This window comes from Diabrotica undecimpunctata, chromosome 1, assembly GCF_040954645.1.
Source record: "Diabrotica undecimpunctata isolate CICGRU chromosome 1, icDiaUnde3, whole genome shotgun sequence".
NCBI classification, from domain to species: Eukaryota; Metazoa; Arthropoda; class Insecta; order Coleoptera; family Chrysomelidae; genus Diabrotica; species Diabrotica undecimpunctata.
Window position 1 is genome coordinate 339,566 of NC_092803.1, and position 24,861 is coordinate 364,426.

The 24,861-nt window shown below is 31.4% G+C and overlaps 4 protein-coding genes across 5 annotated transcripts in view; 1 reads left to right on the plus strand and 3 right to left on the minus strand.

Annotated features, from left to right (window-relative positions):
• LOC140443016 (probable pyruvate dehydrogenase E1 component subunit alpha, mitochondrial) overlaps positions 1-7,233 on the minus strand; it is a 9,457-nt gene extending 2,224 nt beyond the window's left edge. Inside the window, exons 1-7 of one of the 2 annotated variants that reach the window (XM_072534044.1) lie at positions 7,050-7,233; positions 6,774-6,833; positions 6,258-6,431; positions 5,322-5,540; positions 5,009-5,232; positions 2,908-3,036; positions 2,619-2,763 (exon numbers count right to left, since the gene is read on the minus strand). In XM_072534044.1, coding sequence (XP_072390145.1) covers positions 2,619-2,763; positions 2,908-3,036; positions 5,009-5,232; positions 5,322-5,540; positions 6,258-6,431; positions 6,774-6,833; positions 7,050-7,100 — 1,002 coding nt within the window. In that variant the 5' untranslated portion in view covers positions 7,101-7,233. The other variant, XM_072534052.1, reaches the window with a different exon arrangement.
• Positions 7,234-8,925: 1,692 nt separating this feature from the next.
• Positions 8,926-12,271, plus strand: LOC140443006 (G patch domain-containing protein 1). The gene is made up of 4 exons (XM_072534033.1): positions 8,926-9,152; positions 9,218-9,519; positions 9,582-10,576; positions 11,299-12,271. The coding sequence occupies exons 1-4, from the start codon at positions 9,089-9,091 to the stop codon at positions 12,152-12,154; spliced, it is 2,217 nt and encodes a 738-aa protein (XP_072390134.1). The 5' UTR covers positions 8,926-9,088; the 3' UTR covers positions 12,155-12,271.
• A 170-nt stretch (positions 12,272-12,441) lies between these two features.
• On the minus strand, positions 12,442-13,367 carry LOC140443032 (thioredoxin C-1-like). Its single transcript, XM_072534065.1, has 3 exons — positions 13,104-13,367; positions 12,923-13,046; positions 12,442-12,652 (listed from the first exon to the last, which is right to left on the minus strand). Exons 1-3 carry the CDS (start codon positions 13,271-13,273, stop codon positions 12,536-12,538), a joined length of 411 nt encoding a protein of 136 aa, XP_072390166.1. The 5' UTR covers positions 13,274-13,367; the 3' UTR covers positions 12,442-12,535.
• A 110-nt stretch (positions 13,368-13,477) lies between these two features.
• On the minus strand, positions 13,478-20,391 carry LOC140442549 (uncharacterized). Its single transcript, XM_072533597.1, has 3 exons — positions 18,571-20,391; positions 17,209-17,315; positions 13,478-15,488 (listed from the first exon to the last, which is right to left on the minus strand). Exons 1-3 carry the CDS (start codon positions 20,298-20,300, stop codon positions 13,711-13,713), a joined length of 3,615 nt encoding a protein of 1,204 aa, XP_072389698.1. The 5' UTR covers positions 20,301-20,391; the 3' UTR covers positions 13,478-13,710.
• Between the last annotated feature and the right edge of the window lie 4,470 nt (positions 20,392-24,861).

Consider the following 24,861-nt stretch of genomic DNA (forward strand, 5'->3'; position numbering starts at 1 on the left):
ATGATTTTTTTTAGCACACTATGCAAAAATTTATAAGTTTTAATTTAGAATAGTGAGTGTTTTAGTAAAATTTTGTATTTGATTTATTATACGGTGTTAATCGAAAGGTGTTTTTTATCCGAACTTTGAAACATCCTGTGGAATAATTCAGTTAGCGAATTTTCGTAAAACCTTGTTTTTCGGTTGCAACCATGTTTTCTAAGTATTATGTTTTTTGTTTCATGTAAAAATATGGATTCGTTCACTTTTAGGAGCAAAATCACTTTGCCACCCACAATTTACGACTTTTCCTTTTATCATTATCTTTTGTATTAATTTGTGATACGATGATGGGGGCTTTGGTGACTGATATCGAAGGAATGTCATATCGACATCCCAAAAGCACTGAATTTAAATAATGATTAAAAGTAACGATATGTTCTTGGTTTAAATGAACAATGATAACAATACCAAAACATAAAAAAAAACAACTAAAATGTAACTTAACCTAAGTATGCAAATAACAAAGAAAAACTACTAAAAAATAACTTAATACTTTGTATTATCTCCCCTAGTCTCTAAAACTGCTTATACACGTCGGCTCATACTGTCTATGACGTTGTGAATATCATCTTGCTAGATGTTTTGCCATTCCTCTTCTAGAGCCAAACGAAGTTCGTTTATTGAGGCTGGTGCGACGTCGCGACCTCTAATATTTCTACCAAGCATGTCCCAAACGTGCTCTATTGGGTTTAGATCTGGTGAACATGCCGGCCAGTTCATTTTATTAATACCAACTTCCCCTAAATATTGCGTGACACATTGCAGAGTGGGGTCGTGCATTATCTTGCATGAATAGAATATCATCGCCGATATATTAAGAAAAGGGTACTACGTGATTCGCTAAAATTTCCTCAATACACCGGTGTGCAGTCAAAGAACCCTCAATAAATACCAATTCAGTGTGCACCTCTCGGAATATCCCTGCCCATACCATCACCGAACCCCCTCCTATACATACATATATATATATATATATATATATATATATATATATATATATATATATATATATATATATATATATATATATATATATATATATATATATATATATATTCAGGGATTCTACAGTATTCACTGCCTTCCCTCGGTCAACCGTTTCCATCTCTCTCTGTTGTTCCATTCTCCATCGTTTAGGCCTCTCTTACTCATGGCGTCGGCTACTTCGTTCCTCCCGTCGGTTATTCTCTTTATCCATCTGCTGTCACTAGTTCTTCTTACATGTCTATACCACGTTAGTCTTTTTTGTTCTCACCAAACACTCAACATTAATAACACACATATAAAATAATAAACAAAATACATTTTAAAATTTAGTTAATGATTGTGACACCTTTTAATGGTGTGTTTTAACTGATCCATAAAGAACAGAAAGAAAAAACAAAAATAGTATGATTAAAATGTAATTAGGTGTTCTTCATGTTTTATTAATGGAAGTAGTATTTTAAAGCTGTCTTGATGGTATGCAACATTGTGCGTGCAGGTGTATTATGGTGTGTATAGTAAATCTTTATTTTATTTTTATATTTTGTCAGTAAATAACAATAAATGTTGCTCAGTTTATCTATGTGATATGAGCAAGAATTGCTGATCTGCAGGTTCCTGGGAGGAGTAGGACAGGCAGACTAAAGGAGCCCTGTGAGGAGACGCTTAAGCAGGACATGTTGACAAGGGGTTGATATTGATATGACCCAAGACAGAAACGATGGGGAAATGTATTTAGGGAAGCCGATGACACATAGGGTTAAAGGCAAAGAGAAGCATTTCGACAGTGAATGTGGCTTGGCTATCTGACTGGCTTCACTTTTATTTTCTAGAAGTTCTTTTATTCAATTTATGACACATTGTTTCTAGATACTTAAAATTACATCATATTATTTTATAAAAAATATTCTTGTATCTTATCACAACATCAAGGACATTTGGTCTTTTGTAAAACAATTATCTTAACAAATTTAATTAGTGTTACAAGGTTTTATGTTAATAAATGGGCTACTTTTAGAGCAAATGCAGATTTTAAATTCCAATGATCTTATCTACTAATTAAATTGAAGAGAGTACAACAGTATTCCCAAGTAACAAGTACTTCTTGTTATGAATATTGATTAATTTGATAACATTATGTCTAGACACTGATATGTTAATTATCTTCAATTGCAAAATTTGGAAATTTATGCACACTTATTTTTTTTATCTCATCTTTATATTTCAAATTACCATGGTCCCATTTTTACACCAATTGAAAAGCACTTGTCACTCTTATATCCACAAAATTGTTCTAAACCGGTAAATTTAACTTTACATGAATTGTTTTTTTTTATTCTGTCATTTTCATTACAGTACTTTTTACTTTTACAACAGTCTCAAAATACGAAATAGCAACAACAAAAATATAAATTAAATTTTTACCTAAATAACAAAAAAGAAAATATGAGAATAATGAGAAAAGAGAATAATTCAAAATACCCATAATGCTATAAATATGTAGTAACAACCATTGTAAATAATTATTATGGGACTGATTTACACAGTTTCATTATTACTTTTAACCATATTTAACCTATTCGCACACTTACCTTAATTTCATCAGGTGTGACCAAGTTTGATGAGATGATTTTCTCTTTGAAAGAGGTAATAGGATCCCTAGTTTGTCTTACTTCTTGAATTTCATCCCTGGTTCTGTAACTTGTACCTGGATCGGACATGGAATGTCCTGAATACCTACAAAAATGGGAGTCAGAATTTGTTTATACAACAGATTATAATTATAAATAAAAATTAAAAAAAAAACAAAAATATTAACATTTTATGCAATACAGAGTGGCTAATTTTGATCATATAACATTAAAACTTGTATTTGCTTACCTGTATGTAGCTGCTTCAATGACCAATGGTCCCTTTCCACTGCCTGCGTAATTTACTGCATACCTGAAGCATTCCCTTACAGCCAATACATCCATACCATCTACCCAAATTCCAGGAACATAGTCTCCCCTTTAAAACAAAAATATTTCATTTACAAGATACAGAAAACAACCCAAGTTAATAAAACAAATAAAATAATTAAAAATAGAGGATTAACTGTGAACATATATGTATTATTTTATAAATCCAAACTGGTTTTTAATACTCTTTTCTTGTCTCAAATAAACTTTTATTCTTAAATTCTTGTAAAGCTTATATATTCTAATTCTATAGTTGATATTTCTATAAACTAATTCACTACAATAATACTTCACACACAAAATAGTATCCAACATGTTCCAGTATCTATATATAACTAGTCCATTCTTCGGGTTCTTCACAGTTAAATATAGTAAACTTCAGAATTTGAAAGAAACTCGCCAATTTTAATGAAATTTTGTAAGTAAACGTAACTTACCTATCTCTTCAAAAATTATATGATTACAATATGTGCTTTTTGTTTTTAACATATGAAGACTACCCTTTTTTGCCAAAAATTAAAAACTGCAGATTTATGTGTTATTTACATAGTAATAACGTTCAAGTATATTAAATAAAGATTTGTTTATCATATGGAAATGTATTTTATAATACACAATTATTTTTCAACCCTCAAAATCTACCCTTTAGGACAAAATGTATGAAGACAACTATCTAATATTGCATTTTATAGTGAACTGAAATCAATTTATTATTCATAGTTTTATTACTTAACTATTTAATATTTTCAACCTTTGACACTGAAATTTATAAAAAAAAATTAAATGCTTCAAACTTGGTCCATGGTCTACTTATTTAAGATTAAATTTATTTTGCTATTTAAAATTGAATTTATGATATAATGCAATTATTCAATCCTTAAAAATCACCCTTTATATGTATAAAAATTGTTTACTAAAATTTCAAATTGAACAATGTTGTGAGTGCAATCATTCAAAATCTCCTCATTATTTTTAATATTATTTCTCAAATATTTTACCTTTACCCTTTCTTACAAAATATTGTAAAAAAAAATTAAATTACTACATAAAATTTAAAAAATTTATATTTTGCATATTATAATTAACAACTATAAAGGGTCTATAAAGGTAAAAAATAGAAGAGTTATGTATTTCGATGTATTAAATGTTTAATACAATATTTTATGTTCGTCAGAAGAACTATCATTTTCTTGTTCTCTTCTTGATCTGTAATTGGAGGACAGTTTTGACAATTATCATCACAGCAAGTTCCACAGGCTGCATTACAGAAAAGTCCAACTTTTCAACAGCTGCATGTTGTACCACATCTTTGTGTACAATTGCAAAATATCGTTACAAGCAGTTCTTCTAGTGTCAGCTTATTTAGCATTTTTACTGTTTGCAAAGAACCTTCGTAATTTATCCATTTCCAATCAGTAGGGAAAATATCTTTGTTCCCAAGCCAAATTTGAACTTGCACCTAAACTCTTAAAATTTTCTTTGAGAGCATCAACTGATGGAGCAAGTGATGAGATAATCATTTTGTTTTTTTATAACTCAGGTGTTTTTCATCTGAGTCACTTATAGCTTAGCTTACCTCTTCTTTTTATGTTATTTGTTGGTAAAAGTTAATTCAAATAAACCCTCACCTTCATCAGGTTGTACAGCCCTGATAAAAATAAAAAAACCATTTTATTTGTTATTTTAAAAGGTTTCTTTTTGAAAAACCTAACAAGCACATGTATTTTTTAGTAAGAAAATAAATAATTTCAACCATGGAATAACTTGGAAAATGTTAACTTACCAAGAAAAGTGTATATAACACTTTTATTTAAATGTTAAATATTTTCACCCCCGAGAAGGGGTGGCACTAACCAATGGGATAAAAGCACACATCAGCAGTATATATTTTTTTTTCTTTGACATGTTTCCTATGCTTATTTCAAATTTCATGTCAATAGAAGCTGTTGTTTAAAATCATGTGCAAAAACAGTGAAAGACTGGACTCAATATGTTTTGCAAAAAAGGATTGAGATCTTTACCTTGAATAGTAGGAGGTACTTGCTGAAGCTCTTTCGGAACTGGTACCCATACCATAACCATTGTTTTCACATACAAAAATGCAAGGAATGTCCCAAAGTTTGGCCATGTTGTACACCTCAAATACTTGGCCTTGGTTGGCAGCACCATCACCATACAGTGCTATGCACACTCCATCTGTACCTTTATATTTGGCAGCAAGAGCAATTCCTACTCCTAAAGGAACCTACAAGGAACCAAAACAGCATCGATATAGTAAGAATTAAACAAAACAATAACAATATTCTGAAAGAGATATTAGAAGTAATTTATTACCTGAGCCCCAACGATACCGTTTCCTCCATAAAAGTTTTCAGTATACATGTGCATAGAGCCACCTTTACCCTTGGCGCAGCCCTTTTGTCTTCCACAGAGTTCAGACAGAACTCCTATTGGTGGAACTCCCATAAGGTAGGTCCAACCATGAGCTCTATAGGCAGTGATTACACCATCATATGGACGAAGAGCAGCCTTGATACCTACAGCAACAGCTTCCTGAAATGGTTTATTTAAATTATTATTCTGTAAAGTTTAATATATACAATTGGAGAAAATATCTTTAAAGATCAAAATATAATAAGCATTGAACACAATAAAAGAGCTTCGTTTTCCTTATCTTCTTCTTAAAGAGTTCTAAACAAATCAATGAATCTGCATTGATACCAATCACACAAGTTCTTCAATCAAGAATTCTGTCTTCTGCCTACGGATCTTTCTCTGTATTATTTCATATTTTGGCCCCTTCATCACATGGCCCAAGTTTAACAGTTTTCATGTTTGTATAGCAATGATTAGTTCTGTTTATTTTCCAACCCTCTCCAGCATATTATTATTCGTAATTCTATTAGCCCATGATATTTTTAATATTCTTCTGTATAACCAGAGTTCAAATGCTTCAATTCTTTTTAAGTTACACTCTTTTAATATTCTTGTCTCAGCTCCATCTCCATATAATAGTATTGAAAAGATATAGACATTGAATATTTCCAAATTGAGATTTGTGCACTTTAAAAGTGGCTTGATTTGTTTAAATTCTGATCTTTTTTCTTTTTCTCATGAGTTTAATTCTTTTTAACTGTTTTTCTTTATTTCAACATCTGAACATAATTATTCCAAGGTCTATAGTCAAAGATAGTCCCTAATTTATAACATATAGAATAGTTTTAGCCATTTATAAAAAAAGTAATGTCACAAACTGATTATAACACTCACCTGTCCAGAGTAAAGATGACAAAATCCTCTAATGATTTTGTCTTTGTAGAGGTTACCAGCTGAGGTCTCCATCCTTCTGATGGTGTGCATTTGTGTGTAATACTTGATGGCATCTTCTTTATTTAGACTTACTGATGTAGAAGGAGATTCATCTAATTTGTGTAACCTGTAAGGCTAAAAATATATGTTAACAATTAAATAAATTTTCAATTTTTTTCAATTAAATAAATGTTACTAAAAATATGGAAACACTCACAATAATCTAGAAAAACTTACAGGAAAACCCAATACGAAAGAAAGTCATTTATGAATGGTCTATAGAGTGATTTAGAAATTATAAGCTGCTATGATAGTGAAAGATCTTAAAGAAACAATTAAAGAAATTGTCAACTAAAAAAAAATAACCCTATCGCAACCTGTATTGAAAGACAGAAGGTAAAAGTGAGTAACAATTATAAATGTTACATAATCACCATCAAACCCTTATAGATGTTTATAACTACATAAAATACTTACTTTTGTTTCAAAAGAGGCTTCGGTGGCGAAGTTATTCTTTGAAAAAGCGCCCAACGTTTTCTGGAAAAGAAAAAGTTGAATTAAATAATATGTTTAAACATTTTGCTCTACAGATATAGGAAAGATGTTTACATTTACTAAATTTGTCAAGCGCTTAGCCATATTTCAAAGTTTCTGCCCAATTATATCCAGTACCAAATGACTTCAATTTAACCTTGTGGAATCCCTCTGTTACTCTTAAAAACGTCGTTTAAAATTAAATCAATATCCACTTACTTTGGGCAAAACTGTTTTTGTGCATACAGTTCTAACACAACTTGGAAGCATTCTGTTTGATAAATGTGAAAATTGTACGTGTTTTTACTTAGGATTCAGTTTTATAGCTCTTCGTCCCTAGCCCGACTTTTTCTTGCAGATAAAAAGATAGATTATCGCAAATCTACATAACCTACTCCAAACGACATTGACGTCATAAAGTCATAAATGTCATGAGAGGTGGAGGATCATGAGAGACTACACTAAAAGTGGCACAGCATATTTGCTGTGATTGGTCGTTATCGACATATGATTTGTGAGGTTATGTAATTGTTTATTGTCAATGACGTATAATAAACATATGTATATAGTATCAAAGAATATAGATGTATATAATTCATTATAATTAATGATAGTATATAATTTATTATACGTCATTGTTTATTGGCGTTTTCCTTGTCTAAGATTGGCATCAAAAAAATTAAAACAATAATACCTAAATATTTAATAAAAACAGGCATCGCTAGGATATTAAAAATAGTCAGCTTAATCACAGTATAGATAACTGTCTATACTGTGGCTTAATCTTAAAATACCTAACCTATTACCCATACCCAATTTTCATTTTAATAAACATGAAACCCGCCGAATTTTAAATTAAGATACACCCACCGATAAAATAACAGCAAATTAATGTACCTTTCCATTTTCAGTGTATTAATAGTAATTACAAATTAAACTGTAATAGCTTAATGCTTAATCCTAAAATACAAATATTATCGGCTTACTACCAATACCCAATTTTCATACTAATAAACATGAAGCCCGCCAAATTTTAAATTAAGATACATCCACCGACCAATCACAGCAAATGTGCTGTGCCAGTTTTAGTGTAGTCTGGATCATGAGTGACATGAGTGAAATTTTAATTACTGTCTGAAGTTCTGATTTTAAACGTGTCCGCGTACTTCCTATATATTTCAGATATTTTAATTTTTAAATTATTTTACATTAATCAATAGCTGTAGAAAACTTTATTTTAAAATGAAATTTCCAAAAATTTTAATCAACATCGTTGCCAAATTTCATAAAAATTAAAATAAGTCAAATGTATATCACCTATTCGTAACTATTTTTTTTGTATTTATTCCAAGAAAATAATTAGATTTGAAAAAAATTCTATTAGAAAAGCAAGCTGTTGTGAATAACTTAGCAAGTTGTGAATATAATAAATAAACGTTAAAGATAATTTGCCTTAGTTGGCTATGCACCACTATTTTTTTAAAGTGATTGTGTCTAGTGTAATAAAAACACAGACAGAAAGTTTGGCAACAAAGTCGAACAATCAAAACTACAGTTATATTTTTTCGTACCTAATGTCCTATAAATACAGGATTTTGGGATTTAATAAGGTCCATTCGCTCAACTCGGGCATGTTTTGACAGATTCATGGCTGGAAACCTACAACACAAAAGTTCCTAGCTCACAGTATTTAAATAAACTTTTATTACAGACTTCTTTCATTGAAAAAGAAGAATTATTCTAAATAGTGGAAGTGTATACTAAACCCATAAAATTTTGGGTAGTATATAAATTTAAAAGATATATTTTAGTTGTTATAATTTAACATAACTGTTTATTATATGGTGCAAATAAATAAATATTGATTGTCGGTAGTTCGTAAAGTTCTAATTTAAATCAAAAATTTAGTTTGTTTACTATTAATATTGGCTGTAAGTACGTGTGCTTGGTTGTATAGTAATTTCCAGCCACTTCTAGTCTGTCAAAAAGTAAAATAATTACTAAATTTACTAGACAGTTAGGACTGGGAATAGCGAACCGACTATACAAGCGTTTAATAAATTTTTAATTAATCTTTTTATCATGGATACACCTTACGTATAGTTGGTAGTCTAAATTCGGGCGTTGATCTTATTTTTAATAAAAGACATATATCATGTCAAGTAGGGTAAAAATATTAACCTAAAAAAACAAAGATTTTACGATATTTAACTAAGGTTTATTGTATATTTTCAAAGTGTCTTTAAGAATTAAATAAAATGTCTGATGAAGAAGAGGAACATTTTTGCTTTTTTGGTACACCATTAGAGCAATATGATGAAGGTAAGTTTTATCCTATTTAGTTTACTTTAATTCCCCTATACATGTATATTAATTTGCCCTTTCAGATTCATTTCCAAAAAAGAAACCAATCAGTGTTGAAGATCAGATCGCAACTGATGCTCAAGGTAGACGTAGATTCCATGGAGCCTTTACTGGAGGATTCTCAGCTGGTTTTTTTAATACTGTTGGATCTTTAGAAGGGTGGACACCTAGTGAGTTTAAAAGTACCAGACAGGATAAAGGCCGAAATGTTGTTCAGAAACCAGAGGATTTTATGGACCAGGAAGATTTAGAGGAACATGGCATTGCTCCACAAACGATAAGAGCCACTACTGATTATTCTACCTCAAAGAAACGAAAGAAAAAGGTAAGTTTTTATATAAAGCATTTTTGTTCATGATTTTATACAGTCATGTTGTTTATTTTTAGGTATTTTCAGAAGGTCCAATCCCTGGTACTCCAGTACTTGACACATTGTTAACCAGTGGAAATGAGACTATTGGATACTTGCTTTTAAGAAAAATAGGAATCAAGGATAAAATTAAAGAGCAGGTAGAACTCTACTCTGATACAAAGGTTTATGGTTGCCAAATTCCTGGTACATTCAAAATTCCAAAAAAGATAGAAAACAACCAGTACAAGATTCCAGAAATCTACCTTGAAAATCTAGCTAAACCAAAATCAAATACTTTTGGTATAGGTTACCAAGGATTGGATAGAAGCCATGTGAATCTTTTTTCACATTCAAATCTTGTTGTCACTGATAAAAATAACAAAAAAATATCAATATCAGGCCAAGGTTTTGGGGTAGGTGCTTTTGAAGAAGATGATGATGATATTTACTCAAAGGAAGATATGAGTAACTATGATTTTGAGCTTGTATCAGAAAAGCAGAAACCAAAAGTTAGCAAAGACAGCTTGCTGCAGTTTGGTATGTTTAAACCATCTAAGATACCATTAGTTAGTAAAAAAGCTTATCCTCCACCAACAATTCCTCATAGTTTTACAGGAAAACATAAAATTAAGAAATCTAGATTTGAGCCAGTAGAAGTAAAGGTAGAAGAAGACCAAGACATAGATAGAGGAAGTATAAATCCTGCAGTAAGAGCTAGGTATTTGGGTGAAGACCCTGTTGTACCAACACTGTCTCAGCCTATTTTAGAACAAAAACCACAACAAGAGAGACTTACTCCTAGAACTTTTGATGTATCTTCTCTTATGACTGATAGATTTGTGTCAGCCTCACAGACTGAGAGTACAAATAGTTTAGAACCAGTAGTAAAAACAGAGACTGAGCATGGTACTAGTGATATGAGATCAGCAGCTAAAATGAATATGTTTGGACCTTTAACTAGAATTACCTCTGATTGGCGACCACATGCTGTTTTATACAAGAGGTTTAATGTAGCAGAACCCTTGATAGAGTAAGTTTTTAATTATAGATAAAAATTAAGAATCATGTTTTTTTGGGCATAATTTGTGGTATTAAATAGATAAATTACAAATAATATCCTGAGAAATTAACCCTTTCAGCTCCAGTGACGTGTATACGCATCTAAATATGACTAAAGATTAGTGCTCTCAATGCTTAAGCCCACTTTATGTATATTATAAATTCATACAAAATTATTTATGCCAGCAATGGATCTGAGGTTTTTTAATTTTAACCAGAGCTGAAAGGTTTAAGTATATATTATCTACTCCAGTCTTGTTAGACAAAAAATATGTCACTGAACCTCTAAACATTTTACGAACAAACTTAATTTTGTTGAGAATGTCAATGTTGGGACCCGAAAAAAGATGTAAGAAAGTTTGCCACTCCCTGTGCCTGAAACAATTGATTTTGCATGCCTAACACATTTAAAATCACTGATCACTTCAAGCAAAAACAGTTCATCTACACAAACAGTGCTAATTGACATTTTTTGTTTGAAACACTTTTTTCTAAGATGTATAGATTCTTGGTAAATCAATGTTTTCTGTTTCCCCCTCCTACAGGGGGGTTTAGGATCTTTTTTGCATCTCAAAATTGACATTCTCAGCAAAATTCAGCTTGTTCGTATGATTTTTAGAGGCCAAATCTCTGACGACTGGATCATTTTATGATTTTTATTTTAGAGAAAATACATTTTGATTTTTGTTTTAGTCTTCCTGAACAGAAACAGAGAAAAAGAACCAAGAATTTAATTTTTGAGAATCAGAAACACACAGAAGATCAAGAACTTCTCTTTTTACCAGGATGTTCAACAAATGTTGATGAACTTGCAAATCAGAATGATAATTCTAAAGCCGAGGACCAGGAAAATGCTGTAAAAACTGAAATTCTATCACCAGTTGAAGAAAAAGAATTAGTTGTAGAAGAAAACCAAGAAGTGAAAATTGAACAAGATATGACAGAGAAAATTGGCATTGAGGACAAGGTAGATCTGTTCAAAGCTGTGTTTTTAAGTAGCAGTGAATCTGAAGAGGAAGAGGAGGAAAAAGAGGATGAAAAAAAGACAGAAGCATATAAAGAAACTATTTTGTCTGATCTGGTTCCAAAAATAAAACCATTAAAACAGGGAATATTGTCCAATATAAACTTCCAGCCAATAAATCAAATAAAAGAAGAGAATCAAGACAAAACCGAAAACAGTTCAGTAGCAAAAACTATTTTATTCGTACCACGAAAAGATAGAAGTACAAACAAAAGAGAAACACAACTTTTTGGTCATTCATTATCTGCTGAAACTGCCACAGAAGTCACAACATATGGTTCAAATATAATTGAAATTCCAACAACAGCTAGAATTAACAATAGTGACAGCTTATCCTATGGCCCTCAATTACCAAAACCCAAAGATGGTGACTCTACGAAGACAAGTTTTAAATCAGCTGTTGTTGATGTGGAAAGTGATGAAGATGAATGGATAGAGAAGGATGAAAGTGACAAGAAGAGCCGGCATAAGAAAAAGAGCAAGAAAAAGAAAAAGCATAAACATTCAAAAAAAGAAAAACATTAGATTACTTTAATTTAGAAATTAATGGAATGCTGTGATAACTGTATTTTAGGATTAAAATGTTAGTGATTAATTAAATGTATACAAAACAATGTTTGCATTTATTTTTTATCGATCAAATATATCAAAAGATCTGTTTTTTAGCTTATTTTTTTAATAAATCTATATATTAACGAAGGCACTTTTCAAAATTACTAGTTTTTGTATAAATCAGAGATACTTACTTGTGCAAGACAAGTGCAAAGGTTTTATTGGTTTTGCTCTTAGTAGGAAGCATTAAAAAAATGATAGATGCTATGCACATATTCTTTATTTTTATTTAAAATCATCTTACATCCAACAAATATCACTCAATATACAATTATAATAGCATTATGTCTTGATTTACTTTTTTAACACATTATCTATCCATGTGTTCAGTTTGTCTTCATCTTGTAACCCTACTAGTCTCTCCTTCACTTTACCATCTTGGAATACTACTAATGCAGGTATTGTGCTCACCTAAAATCACAAAGAAGTGTAACATAAATACCTATTTATGTAAAATTTACTGTGTGTTTACTATAAATGGGAATAATCAGGAAATGGTTTTCCATTGGGTGTAGATTAAATGAACTTGCAGACACATTTGTTGACAATTTTAAACACAAGGTCTTGGTCAATACTTTACAATTGATAATGATTGTGAAACATGGTTATCACATGATATTTGAAGCACAATTAAGGAAATATCAATGATAAGTAATATGATCAGTCTAGTTATACTTTTACCTCGTATCTTGCAGCTAACTCCCCTAAATCATCAATATCCACTTTTGCAAGAGATATTTGACCTTTTCTTTGTGCAATAACATTTTGCAATCTTGGTTCCAATGCCTTGCATGGACCACACCAGCTACAATTAACATAACATACTATTATTACATTAACTAACACCATTGCTAACACTTACTTTGCGAAGAAATCCACAATTATTGGATCCTTACTCTTCTCCACCTTTTCTAAAAAGTCTTGGTCATCTTGTACCTTGAAGGATTTGAGCCTAGACTGTGTAATTCCTATATATCTCCTTGCTACGAAATTGCAGGACTTGACAATACGTGGAAAATAGATTGAATTCATTTTAAATTAAGGATTTTGAAGATGCAAGGAGCCGATTACTGATTACAATACGAAATAGATAAAAATAAAACGTTCTGTCATTCACAACAAAATCATTCAAATGTCAGTTTCAAGGACTTGGAATATAAGAAATGAAATCGTTGTCAACGTATTATTCAATATTATCTATATTTAAACTTTGGAAAGTTTTTTAGTCAACGAAACAACTCTATTTTAATACCCATTATTATTATTTTGGTAAAATAATACGTAGGAATATATGCATAGCACGCCTTTATATATGCAACACTTTATACAATTCAAGATTCAAATTTATTATACTAGAATCATATATTTACAAATTAAATTTGGAACATATGAACAATTATTACTGTAGAATAGCATTACACTAACATGTGAGATATATAAATGATTGCACACAGAACGTTAAAGATTATCTAAATATTATTAAAACAAACATAAAGGTCTTCGAGTAGTCCCCCTAACCTTTCTTCTAATACATCCCAAAACACATCTATAATACCACTGCGATCACCAATTATAATATTCTGAGCGTCGTTCGGATCTTTTAAAAATGCATCCATTTTGTCTCGAGGTGGTAATACTACAGTTAACAAGGCCAACGAACGCATTATTGCGGTTGAAGTGACTTGTTTGTATTCTTCCATAAGTCGCTTATAACTCAAAACATTCTCGATATTAACGCCATGCTTACTCAGATTATCTTTTAGATGTGTATAATAATCATCTAGAAGCTTTTTGCTATATTCTTTTCTAGTATCTCGATCTGCATTCAGTGTCAGTACGATAGATACGTCATAGACTGGACTACAATATCTAACCATCTGCAAATCTAATAAAAGACACGAGCTTAGATCGTCTTTGAACACAATATTATTGCACCACAGATCACCATGAGTAATAAAGTTTCTATATTTGTCCGATGTTTTAATTATGTCACGCATTTTGTAAAAACCTTCTCTTACCTTCTTTTGCATGTCTTGAACGTCAATGTCCTTGAATCTGTTCTTACACTTTTCAAATAAATAATTAACCGTTCTGATATTGCACTCAAAGTATGCTTCAACTGTTTTATCGTTTATATCCATCGTTTCCCTTAGCATTTCAGTATAATGTTCGATTGATCTAAACGGTTTGTTAAGTAGTTTGGACAACTTTTCTTCATATATCAAGCCAGCGGCATGCATTTTAGCCAACTGTTTCATTATTAGCAATAACTGATCATAAGTTAAAGGCACTCTTATGTCAAGATTGGCAAAGTTATTTACTGTAGTATCCTCCAGAACTATGAACTGATTGTGTAGAGAATAGTAACTTCTTGGTACGAAATCTGTCATTTCAGCCGAGACCAGTTTTGTCACAGAAGGAATGAACTGCCTATAATACATCTCTTCTTTGTTAAACGAATTTTCTATTATGTATTTCCTGATAGGGTCAATTTCAGTTGCTTTGGGCATACATTTAATAAAAAAGAAATGATCTTCATTTGTTATGCTAATACGTAGTTTTAAATATTCACACAAAAAACCGTTTTTCATTTGTACAGTTTTCACTTCAAAATTTAAAAATGTTGTATTTTCAATAGATACTTTACTTTTAATAATCTCATAGCAATCTTCTCTTAAAATTGTTGGATATAGTGCGGCTTCACACAGTTCAGTAAGGGCTTCTTTAAATCTCTCATTTTCTATCGATGTTTCACTCATCATTGATTTCATATTACGTACCTTGACATGCGGGAATAAAACTCTAATTTTCCTAATGAACTCGTTTTTTGATATTAGTAAAGAATATTCTTGTAACTGAATTATTTTTTGTACTAACTGTTGGTATAAGTATTCCAACAAATCGTGAAGGTACAAGAATCTTTCCTGTTGCGAGGAATTTCGGTATATGGCGAATAGACATCTGTAGATCACATTTTCCACACTATTTTCCTCGTTAATTTCATCACTTGCTTTGTTTTTAAGATCTTCTATATATTTTATAATACTATCTTTATATATACCATTGAAAGAAAGATCCTCAGGTAGTTCAAACGTGTAACTATCGATGTATTGCTTCGCATTTTGTTCAGCAAACTTTTTACTTCCTAATTCTTGAACGATCACTTCAATTATAACCTTAAGATGGTCGCACATGATGTTGAACATTGAACGTTTAATTATAATTGAATTACTAACGTAAATTTGTTCTAAAATCATAAATATGCGATAAAATTAAGTCGGGATTTTGTATAAGTGTTTGATGAGATATTTGCTTGTATTTACATATATATAGAATGTCCCAAAAAGTTTCACAAATTAATATTTTATTTCATCGGTTATAAAACACTTGAAAATTCCATCATTTTGAAGAAATTTTTTTTCTTTTTAATATTCCTTTATACAGTATGTCCAATTAATTCCGCACCACATGGAAAACATTTTTATTTTTATTTTTATTTTTATGAAAAAATGTTTTTGTTTATAAAAAGTATATTTAATTGCATTGAACAAATTTGAATTTTATTTATTTTCTTCTACTCCTGTTTATTATTGAACACTGGACAACGACAAATGTATTTCTGAACTCAAATAAGAACCCTGAGGTAGAATACAAATTGAATTAGTAATTTGGCGTCTGTAATTAAAATTATCCTGATATCTAAATTATAATATTCTATATTTTTTTGTTTTTCTTTTAAATTCTATTAAAATTAATGAATACAGAAATTTTATTTAATTTTCTAATATATTTCAAAATCATAATGTACTTTAAAAAACTGTCACTGCGTGGTGGTCACCCAAGTACGGGGTAATTAATTCTGCGCAAAAATTAACCCTCTCATGCATAATTTTAAGGATTTTTTTTTTTATTAGAAAAATTATTTTATTGGGAAATATTAAAAATTAACATTAGAACATAGTATAGTAAGTGTAAAAACATGCAAACGATACAGTAATAATGACGGATAACAACAATGATTTACAGAACGTAATGCAACGCCTTAATGAACGCTGTCATGAGTACGGACTGAAGATAAATTTAAATTGATCATGAATGCATGATCATGACTAAATTTGTACATGCAAATATCCAATTGACTATTGAAGATACTGCAATTGAGAGTGATAATAACTATAAATACTTAGGAACATGGATAACATCAGATGTAGACCAAACCAAAGAAATTAGGACACGCATTAAAATAGCACGTGCATCATTCATTCAACTTAAAAAGTTTCTTTGTTGTCGGGATATAAGGTTAGAACTACGCCTGAGAATGCTTCGATGTTACGTGTTCTCTACTGTCCACCAAACAAGTCCATCTGAATAAGTTGGCCGCCTTTGAATGTTGTTGTTACAGAAGTATCCTACGAATATCATGGATTCAAAGAATGTCAAACGTGGAAGTAACTAGAAGGATAGAAAATGAGGCGGAAATAATATTAACTATCAAAAGACGAAAACTTGAGTACTTAGGACATGTGATGAGAGGGCAAAAATACGCATTATTACAACTTATTATGCAAGGCAAAATCCGAGGAAAGCGAAATGTGGGAAGACGAAGAATATCATGGCTTAAGAACTTAAGGTAATAGTTTGAATGCAGTAGTGCAGAACTTTTTAGACCGGCAGTCAACAGAGTCCGCATAGTCATGATGATTTCCAACCTTCCATAGAGGATGGAACTTAAAGAAGAAGAAGAAAAACATGAAATTTTTTTCTTAAAACTTAAAAAATATTCCGTCTACTCTAGTAGTCATGCACTTGCGGAATCGCGGAAGCGTTATGAAAATGTTCAAAGCACGATAGACACAGCGGCTTATTGCACTTTTTTCAGATGTATTTTTTTTTTCTTTTGCAAGTTTTAGAGTGACATCTTCGAGCATTTGGTATATCAATTAGTTGCGGCCATTGCCTCCAATTACTTTGTCTAATTTCAGGGGGTGCATGATGATTCGGTTTCTTCTTCTTCAAAATGGGAGGTGGTGTACCAGACGAAGTACCTCGTTTATTTTCTTTCTGCGTTCCCAAACTTAAATTCAAGCAGATCTATTTTTGTATCTCCGTTGTTCTTGTACAAAATCCGTACATTTAAAACATCCACAAAATGCATAAAAACTCTTATGTACCAGCGTTTGTTTCCTCTTCTTAGAGGATACAGGCCAACTGGTCCGTCAGGTCTACTCCTCCCATGTTTTTGTTATAAATCTGAACAGAAAATGGTCGTTCAGTTCTATAGTAGTCTTAGTAGATTTACACCAGCGTTTTGTTTTATTCTAAGGTTCTATTCCAGCACAATTAGAAACAATGTAAATAGTCTTGTTGTCTAGCCATTTAGAGCAATAATATTGCCACCTTCAGTACTTGCAACGGATGAAGTTCCCCTACCCTCTTGTTTCTCTTGTTTATATGTTTTCATAACAGAATTACAATTTTGTAATTACAAATTACAAACATATACCTCTTTTATGCAGTTCTTCGATAAGGGGAAGTGAGCAAAATAAATTATCAAAAAATACTTTATGATTGATTCTCTCTAAGTCGTCAGTTAGACGCAAAACTACATCAGCGCATGCTCAAAACATCTTTTGTTTTAGAACCGATTTATCGATTAAGAACTGTAAGTTATTAGAGAGAGAGAGAGAGAGAGAGAGAGAGATAGAGAAAGAAATTTATTGTTTCTAAAATGAGTTACATTTATAAATGTATTTTATCAACCTACAAACCATTATTAAATTTTTTTTTTGATATTTTTCCCTTTCACTGTAATCTTTCGTCCCCTTAGTAGTAACCCACCCTGTATATATATATATATATATATATATATATATATATATATATATATATATATATATATATATATGTGTGTGTTTTCATTCGGATTTTCCACAATACTAGTTTATAATCGGGAATAAAGGAGTAGCTCTTTATTTGTAAGAATGTAGTAGGTACGAGTAAATATTTTTAAAAGAGAAATAACTCTGTCGTACTATTTTTAAAAGAATCGTTGCTATTCTTGATTTATATTGTACTTATTTAGTTCAAGTGTGATGAGTATTTTTTTTATCATAAAGTCAACAGTAATTATTAAAATGTCTACAATTAATAATATTTATTATAATCTAGGCTAACTTAACAAAACGTTAGGTCTAAAATGATAATGTTATGTACACTATAATACATTTTTATAAAATGTACATAAAAAAAACGACAAAGAATATTACGAATATTAAACTAAAAAAATTTTCGTTTAATATTAAGGTAGATTTGTTTTAAAATCGACTTGCTATTCTTTATTTAACACTAAATACAATTCTTGAACTGCATCTTCGAATCTCGACTTACATTTTAGATCAGGCCAAAACTTCTCCATTATCTTACTCCTATCCTCCATAAAGAACATCTGTGATTGTTCTGGATCTTGGAAGACATGAGCTAGTTTTTCTTTGGGAAACAGCATCAATGGCATGTACAACAAAGACATCAGAAGGGCGTACGGTTTAACTTCTTCTATATTCCTTAAAAACTGATCGTATGGCATGATTTTGTTGATATTAATATTATATTTAGACAATATTGATTTTAAGTCATTATAATATTCATCCAATAGTCTTAGACCACACTTTATTCTTGTTTTGAAGTCGGTATTTATGGCCATGACAAAGTAAGCATCATAGGAAGGTAGACTGTACCTTAAAATTTGGAAATCGATGAGAAGACAGGCAGTTTGGTTGGAATCGTACAAGAAATTATTGCACCAAAGATCACCGTGTGTGACAAAATTTCTCGCGTTTTTGGAAGGCTCCACTATATCAAAAACTCCCATCATCATACTTTCACATTTCTTCTTAAAGTTCTCCAATGTACCAGGTTTGAAAACGTGTGGGAACTTACCAAAAATATAATCGTTTGTTCGCACAGTACAGTCGAACATACTCCTAGTCTGTTCGTTACCTTTTATTGCGAAAGTTTCCATCAACATTTCTCCAAAATATTTGTTCATCCTAAATTCGACTCCTAGCATTTCAGACATCTTTTCTTCGAACAGTATCCCACAGGAATGGAACTTGGCCAGCTGTTTGTATACTAGTGATAGCTGGTGGTAGGTAAATGGTACTTGTATATCTATATTGGAAAAATTCTTGGCAGATACATCGTCAAATACCATAAACTTACTTTTCCTCGTCAAGTAACATTCTGGTAGGAAATCTGTGATATCGCCAAATCCTAGTTTTCTTAAATATGGAATTATTTTCATATAAAACTTTTCTTCTTTTTTAAACGACATTTCTGACATGGCTTTTCTCATTTCGTCGCTGTTTAAGGGCATATGCTTGAGGAACAACTGGTGCAATTCGTTTTTTTCGTCGATCTTAATATAAATTTTCAAGTTAAAATAGTCACCTAAAAAACCATTTTTTTCGTCGACAGGTTTAATTTCGAAGTCCACAAATTCTACATTTTTATAGTCCACTTTTTTATTTTTAATAATTTCGTAGCAATCTTCCCGAGTAATGTTTGGATACAAAACTGTTTCATACAATTCCATTAGACTCACTTTAGATTTTTCACTATTTTTTTCATTTTCCGAAACATCTTTCAATATTTGTAATTTTACAAAAGGCAAGAGAGTGGTAACAACTTCATTAAAGTCCTCGATAGAAATAATAGATTTGTGATGCTTCAGTTCTATTAATTTCTGCACTAACTGGTTGTAAAAATAATTTAGAAGATCTTGGAGATATAAGAACCTTTCGTGTTGAGTTGTGTTGCGAAAAATCGCCACTAGAGCCTTGTAGGTAATTTTTCTTACACGGTCTTCTTTTTTCGACTCTTCTTCAGCTTTTTTCTTGATATCGTTAACAACATTTTCCAATATATCAGGAACAACTCCATTGAATAGTTGTTTCGGTAAGTAAAACGAGTTCTTTGGTAGATAATCTTCATTTTTATTATTTTCTGTATGTAGTTCTTGCAAAAGCACTTCTAGTAACACTTTTAGTGGTTCTATCTCCATTATAGGAACTAATTTTGCGATATTATTGTCGAGGTATACATATAATAGGCAAGAATTTGAGTTAAATTCTTATATAAACTAAAGTAATAACAATAGAATGACAAAAGTTACGAGTTCTTAATTATTTGTGGTTTAAAAAAATTATATGCTTCTTTTAAACCTTAAAACCTCTACTTATGATTGAATTTAATAGTAGGTTGGTTACTACATATAACGATAGATAATTTCTAGGAAATGCCATCTAGTAATTAGTTTATATAATAACAATGATGACTCTTTTATTATTAGAACTATTGTGTGTGTTATAACGACAGTTAAAAGAATGTCGTTTGGATAACTGTTTAAAAAATTAGGCATTTAAGTTATGAAACTGCAAGGCATGGCAAACTAAGCAGATTCCAACTGAATTTGAAAATAAATTGATTATACCCATATATAAAGAAGCAGACTAATTTTATCATAATTAGAATTAGAAAAAGAAATGGCCAGATTGAAAACCGACATTCTCGAAATCAGTGAGCTCAGATGGCCGGTTAATGGTAAATATCCCACAAGCAACGGGGTGCTATACTACTCTGGAAGCGAAAATCTACAAACCCATCCATCGCAATTTTGGTAGATAAAATTACCAATAGACCAATCACTGGCTTTATTTATCTATCATAAAGAGTAAAAATGTTACAACTTCATACTCCAAAAATTAAAATGAATATAGTACAAGTCTATGCACCTACAGTTCAGAGCAAAGACAAAGATATCGAAAAATTTTACAATCATATTGAACAAGTATTAAAATATGTTAAAAAACATAAGATACTTATTATAATAGATGATTTCAGTGCCAAAGTAGGCAAAGGGAAATGTTAATATTTAATTGTGTTGCAGTTTTGCAACCGTATATAAACATTTATAAAATATTAACAGACTTTTTGTTAGTTTTGATTCTCATCGTATACTTAGCCAAGATTTGGGGTACAAAAATACAAACATTATAGAACAATAAACGGTTGTTAAATACTTTGTTGCAGACAAGAGACTGTTCTTTCATACATTGTATATTAACAAAGAACGGTATAAAAATGAATGGCTTTCGTTAAAAGTGCAGATTGCTGGGTAATTATCGCCCACACCTAGTGTCACCTTGTACAAAACAACTCTTGGCCCAACGGCTGTGCGGGCTGTGGCACTTAGTCACCATCAATCACTCAGTCACCATCAGTCGTTCCAGCCAGTAGGGGGTGGAGGCTGATCAGTCGTTCCAGCCAGTAGGGGGAGGAAGCTGCTTAGTAAGTTTGAGACAGTCGTTTCCTCCAGTAGGGTGGAAGCTGCTCCTACATCATCAATACTTTTGTGATTTCTGTATGTCGTTGAAGATGTCCTTTTCAATAATCTGATGAAACTCAAACTCTCTCGTAGGGCTGCTGCTGTTTTATACGGTCGTCGGTCTTCCATCTCTTCTAGCGCGCATCGAACTTGTGGTGGGAGTGCGTATGTACGGAGCTCTGACGGGACCGAGTCAATGCGTATCGTTACACCCCCTTCCCTTTGGAAAAAAAATGGACCATAATTTTTTTGGGCGTGGAGCCTACAACGGCGTAATTCCATTCACCCTTCGTCGTAACTTGATCTTTATTCTTCTGCTGTTGTTGCAGGTTACCCGGAATTTCTTTGTCCCTTTGACGGTTTCCTGCTTGTGGCTCCCCTGGCGTCGTCATTGCCGCGGCTTCAGGTCTCTTCGGTGTGTCGCCAGCACGGCGCTTTCTTGGTGGTGATGGTGGCATACCGAACGGCTGGTGAAACCTGTTAATGCCTATTCCTGGCGTGACAGGCAGCCCATGTTTCTCTGGTGTTAGTGGGCTCATTTCTTCGGGAATGTCTAGTACGGAGCACTTACGGGATTGAGGCGATGCATATCGTTACAAGGTTGGTCGAATTTGTCCAAGAAAAAATAATAATAATAACAAACATGTTATACGAATGTTCACTAAGATTATTTACCTGGAATTTGCGTCGGGACACAGAGCTTAAAATCGTAAGTAAGCAGAATATACCTATTATGAAAGAAAAAAGATACAGAAATTTTATCAAATTCGCAAAAACGTATCCAGGTGCTGACGTAGCTTCTGATCACAACCCAGGTGTTGCTGAATTCAGGTTAAATATAAAACAATCGACATAACAGCGATCTTGCCACACTAGAGAAACAAAATTTTACATTAAAAGGAATAAATCAAGAACTACTGACAGCTACAACTGAAAAACTCCTGATGCACACATCCAATAAAAGAACTAAAAAAAACACTACATATATAAATAGTGCCAGAAAAAAAGACTGAATGAATAATGAAATCTTTAAGTTAATGGAAAATCAAAGAATCATTAAAACTGTAAATAAAATAAGATATGCCAAGATACACAAAGATATACAAAAGAAAATAGGGAGAGCAAAGGAAATTTGGTTGAAAGAGAAATGTTGTGAAATAGAAAATCTACAATAATTACACGATCCATTTAACATACATAACAAGATTAGAGAAATCACCGGAAGCTACACGATTTGTATTTTTGCTGTAGTATTTTTATATAATATATTGATTTTACTACTTGTATTAGTTTATTTGGAGCTTTTCGTTGTTTTAAATATTTATCAAGTATTTATCTATGTATTGTGTCAAATGCAGGTTTACAGATCATCTATTGTCCTTCTAGTTTTTTTTTTAATTTCGGCTCTTAATTTATTTATACTTTAAATGCCACTTGTGCTAACCATATCGCTCTATAGTTCTTCCAGTTGGTTCTGCCCTCTTCTTATAAATTTGTAGAATAAGATGATTTTTCCAATCTTTTGGTATTTTATTTTGCTTCAATGCTTCATTACATATGATCCAAAACCTGTTTATGACTTCCTCGCCTATCTATTTCATAATTTCTGGTTCGATTCCATCTCCTCCTCCAGCTTTTCCATTTATAATTCTTTTTGTTACTTCGATGAATTCTTTTTTCTCCATTCTCCATCTCTTGTTCTCTTCTTCGCTTAGGCTTGATGGGTCATTTAAGTTCAGACCTACGTTTTGTATTCTTCTAATTTAAATTTACAGGTGTAATACTCTTTCCAGACTTTGATGTTATTCCAAAAAGATCTATTGCCATTTTTATAATCTTCATTTAAGCTGTTTCCATTTCTTTCCAGAATTTTTGTTTCGCATCTCTTACTGTCTTTTTGGCAATTTTATTTTTATTGCTATTTAGTTTTTTCTCCCTTGGATCCTTTGATTGCCGCTTTTACTGAGTCGTTTGTCGACCATCTGGTTCGTTTTGGTTTTTCATTATTTTCTTAATTCCACAGGATTCCTTAGCTGATTCGTTTATTATTTCATTTAATTTTTTCAATTTTTTATCTAGTCCATCTTTTCGTAACAGTCATTTATTTTATATTGGTAGATGTCTCTTCTTCTGTTTATATTTTTTTTATGTTTACCTTGCTATATTCTATATTATCTAATTCGATATCTGTTGTTGCTATTATTTCCGCTATTGCTAGTCTATGTTGTGTTCAGTTCTGCTTCATTGATTACTTACTTCTTTTAACGCCGTTTCTAGCTCTTGTAAATATATTATGTAATTTATGATGCTTCTTGTTCCTCTTTCCTCGGCTATGGAGGCATATCTTTGATTTATTTGTTGTTCCCATAGGCTGTTTCATATTTTCATGTTATGGGTAATACAGCGTTGGATAATTCTTTCCGTTTCTATTTCTCTTCATTTCTCCGTATTCTCCCATGCTCCATTGTAACGTATATCTGTATTATGTGTATCTCCTCTTTTATTTCTAAGCTTAATGTAATGATTGTTGGTAATATAGCTTCATAGTTTAAAATTTTCTTTTGTATAGCTTCGTTTACTATTATTTCTAGTCTCTGTTTAGCTCTCATGTTCTCTTCTTCGCCCGAGTAGTATAATGCATAGTTTTTAACTACAGTTGGTACAGTATAAATCCCGATGCTCGCCATATGCGTAATCGTAAGTGACATCACATGGTACCAACATAAAATATTTAAGTCGTAGGTCTGTTCCTTCTTAGAATATTTTAGCCAAGTACACTGGAATTACATCCACTAGACATATTTTATTATATACGCGTAGAACTAATATCTGAAGATTTATATTAATCCAAATTTAAAGAACTACACCATAGCCTGTTTAATTTAATTTGTATATGTAAGTAGATTATAAAGGGCTTTTATGAAGCACACTTGTCCGAATCATATTTTGAATGCGATCGGACGAAGGTGACATTTTGGCATAAATTGGTAACACTTGTTTGACGGTGTTGACACTTCAGATTTGCTTTAATTATTTACTCTTAATTAGACTCTGTTCTTTTTAGAACAAAATTATTGTGATTTACGTCAAAAATGTCAAATAAGAAGTTAAATAGTCGCTGTAAAGAGATGGTGGCCTCTTTGATTCATTATTTTAAACAGAAACGTAATAATAACGGTCCCATTTTGCAATATTTTTTTATATTATATTTATGTGCAGGCTTAAAATATACATTCTT